We start from the raw sequence: 9,780 nt of genomic DNA, 5'->3' as shown, positions 1-9,780 counted from the left end.
CTTCGAACATGAGTCCAAACCAACTATTTTAACCCTTTAAGCGGTTTTTAAAATTTTTCTTATCCACGTTATAACTGCCACATTGGAAATAAAAGCGTGTTAAGAACACGAGATAATTTGAGGTGATCGAAATAAAGAGACCGTGACGAGATATCTCGGGATTGCCTGTGAAAGGGTTAGTATATTTTTGATTGATTTGTGTTTATTGTGTATGCCAAAATTTCCTTTAATTAGAAAAGAAAAACTAATGGATTATAATCCGTATGAAAGCTGAACAACTGTCTGAGGTTCGTATGAAAACTGAGCAACTTGTCTGAGGTCCATATTAAAACTGAACAATTTGTCTAAGGCCCATATGAAAGCTGAACAATTTGTCTAAGTTCCATATGAAAGTTGAAAAACTTGTCTGAGGTCCATATGAAAGCTGGACAATTTGTCTAAGGTCCATATGGAAGCAGAACAATTTGTCTAAGGTCCATATGAAAACTGAAAAACTTTTCTAAGGTCCATATGAAAGCTGAACAATTGGCTAAGGTCCATATGTAAGCCTACTTCTTCGATGGTGGTTTAATTGCTGAACTACTTCTTCGATGACTAAATCAAAATAAAAGACACTAATTGAATCGACTTAATTTCTCTTACGAGCCGGATAAAAAAATAATTCCAATGGGTCGGAGCTCAAGAAACCATAGCATCAAAGTTCATCAATGATGCAAATTATCAACGTGCTAATTCAGTATGTGTTCACTGTACGTACATACATAAAATGTACGTATGTAGGTACAACGAACACTTCTCGATTTCTTCCACAACAACCATCGAAAAAAAAAAAATCACTCGTTCACTTTGAGTAAGAAAATGACGCATGTACCACATCTTAGTATTCCGTTAATAATTTATTACAAGTATGTGTGTGAGATTATAATTGTCTCACATGATGTTTGATCACACATCGCAGGGGAAAAATTCAACAACGATATATATATATATATATATATTATATTACATACACACACACACGCGCGTACGCAATTTCTTCGATTTTCTCCATCGGAAACAACGTGTTTTTTTCTTGAAACCAAGAGCGATCAAACTGCCGGTATGTACACATACTTCACATACATATCCACATGCTTTATAAAACACGTATTTAATTAATCACACATATTTATATATCATATATATGACTTTGGGTATTATACAGAAAAAAGACAAAAAGTTATTATCACATTGTCATACATATATATATATATTTGTTTTTAGGCATGAGTATCTTTGATAACCTTCATGCATCGTATTTTCAATATTCAGTGCATTCAGAAATAAAGTAAATAATATTTTAATTCATGTCATCAAATATTTTAATTAGTTAAAATGAATTTTTATATTGATGATACACAATAATTCGCATAGTGAGTATTTAGATGCTATTTTGTAGAGTAATGCGTGGAGAAATAATTGAATACTTATGATATTCCAGAATTACATCTGCAGTTAGTAGTCGGAGGCTTTTCAATAGAAATTACGGTAAATTTTCACACATTTTATAAGACACAACAGAAGAAAATAAAATGGACCCCCCCCCCTCTCGCGTATTTCTATTATTACATAATAAACAATGAAATAGACTAGCTGACAGTCATAGGAACTTTTTGGGGCATTGTTTACAAAAAAAAAATGTGTTTCTCAGCTTCAGAGCTATTTAGAATGAAACAATTGGTGTGTCGAGTATTGTTGTTTAAGTTATTATTGATATTATTGTATTGAGATATTACCCGAGAGTAAATCATAATTGTTCAGGATTTACTCGGGCAATCATATCAATTAATGCAGTTTTAGGAAATATCCTTATCTGTGAGTGTTGTTGCAGTGAATGGTAATTGTTTATCCGTTTTTAGAAAATTTCCTTGCCTTTTTTTGTATTGTTGTCATAAATAATTATTGTTTTTGTATTGTTAGAAAACCTGTACTGTTGCAGTGAATCATAATTGTTTATGAATTGTTAGAAATTATATATCGGTATTGTTGTGCAGTGCATTATAATTGTTTATGCATTTTTAGAAAATATTCTTATCAGCGCGAGTGTTGTTGCAATAAATCATATTTGTTTTTGTATTGTTAGAAAACATTCTCATCTATATATTTGCATTATTGCCATAAATAATAATTATTGTTTATATATTGTCAGAAAATTATCTATGGGTAGAGCCCCTGGAAAACTCAGGCTGACTTATCCGCCGCCTTTGTTCAAAGTGTAACGTCAATATTATCACTACAGCTAATAGCTGTTCCCTGTGTGTTTTTTTTTTTTTCATACAATTAAACGTTGCTTATAGTTAGAGCAGAAAACTAGTTTTTTGCCACTTCGTTCGGTGCATTCGAGGCAATTTATCGTTGGGTATTGTTGCGATGAATCATAATTGTTTATGCATTATTAGAAAATATTCTCAGCTATTTGTGTCGTCGTCATAAACGATTATTGTTCGGGTATTGCTGTGAAAATATACTTAACTATGAATAGCTATTGTTGTTCTAGTGTATTATTGTTTTGTTCATTCGTTATTAGAATTCTATCATCTGTGAGAATTGTTGTTTATTTAAAATTAGACAAGATTGTCCGAGAGTTCTTGCTGTAAATCAGTGGTTCCCAAACTTTTTGAAGCATGACCCCCCCACCCATCCCCCACTTTTGACAAGAGTTTTATTGGCGGCTCCTCCTTTTTCCTCAAACCTCAGTTAAAATTTAACCGATAGACGGCACTGCACGGATACTACGGATATACGTGCATATATCAATTGCATTTTTGGAGGTTTTTCTTGAAAACCGACGTTATCTGATCGAGATACGTCAGTAATCGTGCTTGTATGTGTGTTGTCTATGCAGCGGATACATCAACCTATGTTTGGCAACCAATGGAAGTTGAATGATTGTAGGGCTTCCTACCATCAAAATTTACAGCTACGATTTCGTCAAACGTTTTAATTAAAATTTTACAGGGCTGTCGACTATTAAACCAAACATGTACCTCGTTCATATTCCTCCGCGGAACTTGTAATGAACTGGTGCATGTAGGAATGTGTGTGTACGTGTCGTCATGAACATGACGGGAAGTTTGTTTCTGTGTAATGCTTGTTATAGTGGTGCCATCTAGTTTTCGAACTATGAGCGAATTGTAATGATTGAATATTTCTAACCGTTGCATTCACGGCTGTCTGCACAAGCATGAAAAAATAAGGATTTTTCTTTTTCATTTATTGTCTTTTAAGATTTGTGTTTTGTTTGTCTCTAAAAAAATGGCTTAAGGGTCAGTTTGTTAAATCGGGGTCCGACTGTAAATCTTCAGAGGAATGGGCTCAACCGGTTTTGTTTGTTGGAGCGCAGAGAAAGAGAGATAGCAATTCACTTCACGGATCGAACTCGTCCAGATCAGATATCAACAATTCGTCAAATATTAAAGATTGATTGATTTTAAAAGAAAAATCAGATCTAAATTTAAAGAGAATGAAGTGAAAGTTGAATTTTTTATAGTAAAATCATCAATCGTATCTCACGTATGGCACTTTCAACATGGCGGCGCTCACTGAAACGCCCAAAGAGTGCTCAACGCAATTCCCGACGGCGTACCTCTCTTGAACGAATTTTCCCATTAAATTCCTCATACAATTTGGATTCAAGAATAATGATATGAGTTTGAGCACGTGTCATAGGCCCCTCTTCCTTTGATGATGGGTACAGACGGCATTCACGACGAGGTCCGTCACAAGAGCATGGGGATCCTCGGAGAGGAAGGGGGGGGGGGGTGGAGTGATAGTTAAACCACGGAGTCTGATTTTGATGGAGACCCCCCCCCCCCCCAAATCTGCACCCGCGGCCCCTCTGGCCGTATACGGATGAGTCCATGCTTTGTCGTTCCTGCTTACGATTGGACTTGCCGCTGTTTCGCTGCTGTAGAACTTGCTATTTGATTAACTCAGTGTTTCTCAAAGTGTGCTTAGCGGCTTCTGGGGCGTCGCCAACATTCATCCGAGGCGACACGGCGAGCTGGACATAATCATTTGTGTGTGCCTGTTTATGCTTTGGAGTGGTTCTTTTATAAGTGGAAATATCTATAAAACTATTCTGGGGAGCCGCAGGTGACAAAAGTTTGAGAACCACTGGATTAACTTTCTGCGGCCAAGGTACTAGGAATCATTGTCCCCATTAAAATGTCATATATTTTTCTAATGAAGTAGGCTTACTTTTGATTTTCAGCAGGTTCAAACTAAGAGGTATAGAGGAAAGTGTTTCCGTTGAGAAACAGATTTCACAAAATATCTGGGCTTATTAATGCTAAAGTAAAAGGATTTCTGGGAGACGAGATATCTCTTTAATGCCGCTTAAAAGGTTAATAAGGGATTTACATATTATTGTGATGTCAACGAAAGCTGTGAATGAAAACTGTTCGCTCCCACCCCCCAGATAACGGTTTAAAATACCGTAAAACAACGTTTTATACAACCAAGGGAAGTTTATTATAATTAATTGATAGAATGGATTTTTCACTCATTAACGAAGGCGGGAAAACCATTTGACAGGATCTTTTCACAACCGAAATCCAACAGACAATATATTTTGTATAAAACAACTATATTATGTATACGATTTTCGAACAGAAATTTCTATATGAGATATGTCTGATTTTTACTATAATTATTTCCCACGAATGTACAGGGTGATTATAATTAAAGTTCACGAAAACTCTGTGTAGTTTTTCCCAAAATCTTCTTATACGAATGCAGCCAAGTTTTTAGGATATCTTAATGAGACCATGGGAAAGAGAAAATAATGAAATTAAAAAAAAAAAAAAAAATCATTTTTTGATCACCAGGTGAAAAATTGGCGTTTTTTATTGAAATTTCCTTTTTTCTATGATCCATATAACATATATATACCAAGTTTCAACAGAATACGTCCTCCAGAACGGGCGTTATATAGGTCTGAGTAGTTTTAGTATACTGACACACTGTGACACTACTCCGACTTATGTAGCGCTCTTCTGGACGACATATTCTATTGAAACTTGGTATATACGTAAGATGGACCATGGAGAAAAAAGGAAATTTCAATAAAAAAGCGCCAATTTTTCACCTGGAGATCAAAAATTGAACTTTTTTTCATTTCATAAATCTCTCTCTCATGATCTCATTAAGATACCCTAAAAAATTAGTTGTATTCGGATAAGCAGTTTTTGAGAAAAACTACTCAAGGTACGGGAACCTTAATTATAATAACCCTGTGTGTGTATCTGTGCTACCATCCGGTAAATTTATCACAAGCTAAATTATTACAACAACCATTTTCAGTAAAGAATCAGAAAAACCTCAAATTAAATTCGAGTCGAATAATGAAAAAAAAAAACAACCATAATTAAAATAATAATAAAAATTTAAATATCACAACTAGTAAAGCATAAATTGGTATACATTTCTCAATCGATAACATTCGTAACAAAAAAAAAAAACATTTATGATTTTAATTATTGAGTTCACACCAGCACAGCTATGCGTATTAGTTGTTAGTCAATTTATGGCACTGATATGCGGTATGTATTCAGGAATGATGTAACACATAAATTACTGCATTATTCATTTCTTTTTCGTTTGGAACATTAACGACGATTTTGACGTCGGTATGAACATTATAACGTATTTGATACATGAACGAAGTGTGGGGCACATTGACAGACGTCATCGTCATCATCAACACAGAGCTCTCTACTATACATACTCGTAGAAATGTTTTGCAACACAACAGTAAGATCCAGAAGTTCGGGGACTAAGAATAGAATTCTTTACCGTGAATTGTCTGAAACACGGAGTTCAGTATACGGACATTTCTCTCAGACCAATGTAGCTTTCTTTCTTTCAAAAAAGAAAGGAAAAAAAGAAAGACCAATGTGTGTAGCACCAAAGCCTCCTGGAAGCCTCCTGTAGTATCCAGGAGGCTAGGTTTTCTGGGGGTACTTGATGAATCTCATTTGTTTTTTGTTGCTTTATTATTATTTTTATTAAAATTCGCTACTTCAGTAAGCTGTTGCTTTCACACGTCCCTTTCCATAGCACGCTGATGAAGTGGGACGAAATGAACAAGATATGTTGTGAAGAGAAGTGTGTGTGTGTGTGTGGGGAGAGACCCCTCCCCCCTAGTAAAGAAATAAAGCTTTTAAGTGAAATATGGTGAAATATCCAGCAGACCTGCACACAAAACCCAGGGCCTATCTAGGCATGGCCGCAGGAGGGGCCTAATGTCCATAGAGAGCCAACAGATGTAATGAGTATGGATGTTAATTTGCAAGCTGTTACTTCCAGCTTAGTATGGGGCATGGAAAACATATCTTTGCTTTGAAACCACCCTGCGTAGAGAACCCCTATTAGAGAAAAGTTCATTCAATACTTGCCTAGGGGTCCTTAAAATTTTTTTGTTCACTAAATATCTACTCGAAAATAGAAAGGATCTCATACCTATAGGAGGAGGAGGGTGTTATAGACGGGGGCTACAAAAAAAAAATTGTCCGGGGCATGTTCGAAAAAAAGGTTGAGAAACACGCAAATAATTTGTTTAAGGAACGAAATTTTACGCCAAGTTCACGAACCTCTGGATCTTCTTACGCATATCTGGAGGTACGCTCATATAGACGTTTATGCGCTCTCTTTATACATGACGAGATTCAGACCCTGTTGCGTGCACGACCTCTTGCAGTTCCGGGGACCCGCCGACATTACGGGGATCTGTTTTCTTTTTTCGGACGATGGTATCGCGTCTGCGTAAATCGTTCTTTCGTTCCTTACACGATGCAACGACGACGAGGAGTTTTCGGGAAGACCTCCAGGTGTCACGAGACTAGTAGTGGCTGTAGTGTTAGATGTAGGACTGAAACTGTATCTTTGCGGATCGAAGAACGCGTGATTTACCACCGTGTTGTTATTGTTCATGGAGTCGTTATCGACTGTAGGTCCCATGTCTTCGTCGTCGTACTCATCGACGCTGACGGCCTCTGAGAGCGAGGAGAAGCTCCTCGAATCGTGATCGGTGTCCACTCGCCTTTCCGTTGGCGTACCAGTCCCGAAAACGCGTTCACCGAACAGCACCGACATGCGTCGATTGTCTTCAGTCTTGTGATACCGATTGTCTGTCCAATAAGCGGCAGCGTCGTCGATATCGCTGCTCCCAGCAACACGGTCAGCTTTGTTCATGGACAGGTCCATGGTTACTGCGTCGTCAATCAGATTGTCCCGGTCCTTGTCGGAGTCACCCGTCACCTGCTCCTGCTCCTGTTCTTCGCTCTGTGCCTCGGATATGGGTGAGTGCATGCTCGGTTCCTCGGGTCTAACGTTTGGAGAAGCGTTATTTTGGGATTTTTCGCTACGGACTTTCTCGAAGATCGAATCAGGGATGGGTATTGGTACCGGTATGGGAAAGGGAACGGGCAATACGACGGGAAACGGCACCATCACGGTGACCGGAGGCAGCAGAGTAGCTGGAGCTGGTATCGGTGCCGCTGATTTTGTCGAAGATGCCGGTGACGTAGTGGGTGGAGGTTTTGAATGTGAGGAGGAATGTTTCGATTTGTTGCTTATCGGCTTAGGCGTGGAATTTTCTAAAGAAGAATGAGATTGAGCTGAATTACGACTCTGGGATTTCACTTGTTGGTGCTGCTGCTGCGGGTGATGGTTGGTGTGTTGCGATGGAAAAGTTAAAGGCGGTGCTTGTGACAATGGAACCGGAGGAGGAGGAGGTGGCGGTGGTGGTGGAGGTGGCGGATGAAGCTGCGGACCGTGCGGAAAAGGATGCATGCCCCATGGAGGAAGTGGGAATGGCGGGGCGTTCGGTCTCATATTCATCCTGTTCTGATTCCTCATTATGTTTTCCATGTGATGCTGAGCTAGGAATTGGAATGAGTTCGGTACCACACCAGGTGGCATGTACGGAGGCCGGAAATGATCGACTATGGACGAGTTCTGACTCAGGGATGGGCGCATCTGCGGGGGCACGTTCGGGGTATTGCATAACGGTGACAACCCGTTCGTCAGCGGTTTCACTCCTGGTATCGGCGGTACTATGTGGTTTCTTCCGGAACCATTGTGATGACTGCTGGATGTCTTTTTCTTTTCTTTCCTTTTGTGCCGGGAGATGTGAGATTCGTGGTCCACTTTCTGACCGGGTAGTCTCAAGTGAGACCTGCCGGATCTCCTCGAATGTTTCTGCCGGACTTTGTCCAATCGCCCGTACCCTTCGGTTCGTATTTTCTTCTCGATCGCTACCGGTGACGGTGGTCGAATCTCGAGACTTTTCGGCGTCTCACACGTCACGTTTTCGTCGGAGAGAGCGCCATCCATGACATCGGTGGGGTCTTTTGGCGACAGAAGGCTACCGCCGTTGCCCTGAGACTGGCAATCCCTGAGCCAAAGTTCAGGCGTAATGAGGTTGACGTTGCCGCCGGCGGCCATCTTGCAAGCGGCCTCTTTCAGGTGCGTGTGCATCTTCAAGTGGGCCTGGGTTTCCTTGCAGAATATGTTCATCTTATACTGGTTCAGACATTTGTCACTGCAGAACTGAAGCTGTTGCTCTCCGTCCTGGAAGTCTACGTAGTTGACCGTGTGCCGGACGTGCTTGCACCAGTCGCAGATCTTGTTCTTCTTGAAAGAGGCTCTCCTGCACTGGGTGAAGCACAGCTCGCTGCAGAATGCCTTGCAGCCGTTCGGCGTTTTGAGCGTGAACAGTTTCATTCCGACTTTTTGGCACCATGCGCACACTATGCAGCCGGGAGGGAGATTCGGGGAATCTGCGTGAAGAAATGAAATACACACGCTTTATTAAAAGAACTTATGGTCATGGCAAATTATTAAAATGCATGCTTCAATTTGGATACATGTCTACGAGTTACATACAGGGTGATTCAAATTAATTGCCCATAGGAATATCTCTGCAACCATTGATGTTAGAAGTATATATTCAGTTATAAAAAGCTTTCAAATGACATGCGTTTTTTTTAAAATGCCGTAATTCATTTGAGGGGGTCGTACACATAAAAAAGAAAGAAATCGACTTTTTATACAGTCCTCGTGTGCTGAAAGTAATAAAAAAGTTGATGCTACAACCCAATAAGAAAGTTGTTGCCCCGTATCTTCTGAGACCAACAAAAACATTTCCACGTTCCCAAGTGCAACCTTCACCGAGATACTTGAATTCAAATATAGGATAAAAAATGGGAAAGAACAGCATAAATATGTGCGTTGCGGTGAACTAACGATATTCATATAAGTGTCGTTCGTGCTTCAAAGTAGATGAATCCACAATATCTATCAAACTGTTCTGGGTAGCCACGGGGATAAACGACAAGTAGGGAAAAACAGCCGTGAGTCACATAAGTTTATGCTGTTCTTTCCCAAAATTTTCCGATTCTTAAATTGAAGTATCTCTCGGTGAATGTTGCACTTAGAAACGTTGAATATATTTTTTTGGTCTCAGAAGATACGGGGCAACAACTTTCTAATTGGGTTTCTTCGCACACGAAAACTGTGTGAATAGTTTATTTACTTATTATTATCTTTTATGTATACCGCCCATAAAATAAATCACGGCATTTTAGGAAACCGTATGTCCTTTGGAAACTTTGTAACTGAAAGTATACTATATCTCTAAAGTCAATCGTTGCAGAGACAGTTCTATGGACAAACAATTTGAATCACCCTGTGCCGGTGCTTATCCGTGGGAATTTCCAGCCGGTCCGCGAAACATTT

General features: G+C 39.4%; 1 protein-coding gene across 1 annotated transcript in view; it reads right to left on the bottom strand.

Moving 5' to 3' along the window:
- Positions 1-4,847: 4,847 nt before the first annotated feature.
- LOC149076417 (uncharacterized) overlaps positions 4,848-9,780 on the bottom strand; it is a 103,350-nt gene continuing 98,417 nt past the window's right edge. Inside the window, exon 4 of the mRNA XM_089243972.1 lies at positions 4,848-8,822. Coding sequence (XP_089100098.1) covers positions 6,679-8,822 — 2,144 coding nt within the window. The 3' untranslated portion in view covers positions 4,848-6,678. The remainder of the gene's footprint in view (positions 8,823-9,780) is intronic.

Source organism: Pholcus phalangioides, unplaced genomic scaffold (genome assembly GCF_987345545.1).
Source record: "Pholcus phalangioides strain wild (caught in Gottingen) unplaced genomic scaffold, Ppha-v1.0 ptg000015l_1, whole genome shotgun sequence".
In the NCBI taxonomy this organism is placed as follows: Eukaryota; Metazoa; Arthropoda; class Arachnida; order Araneae; family Pholcidae; genus Pholcus; species Pholcus phalangioides.
The sequence above is the reverse complement of the archived record's forward strand: the minus strand, read 5'-3'. Positions and strand labels throughout refer to the sequence as shown.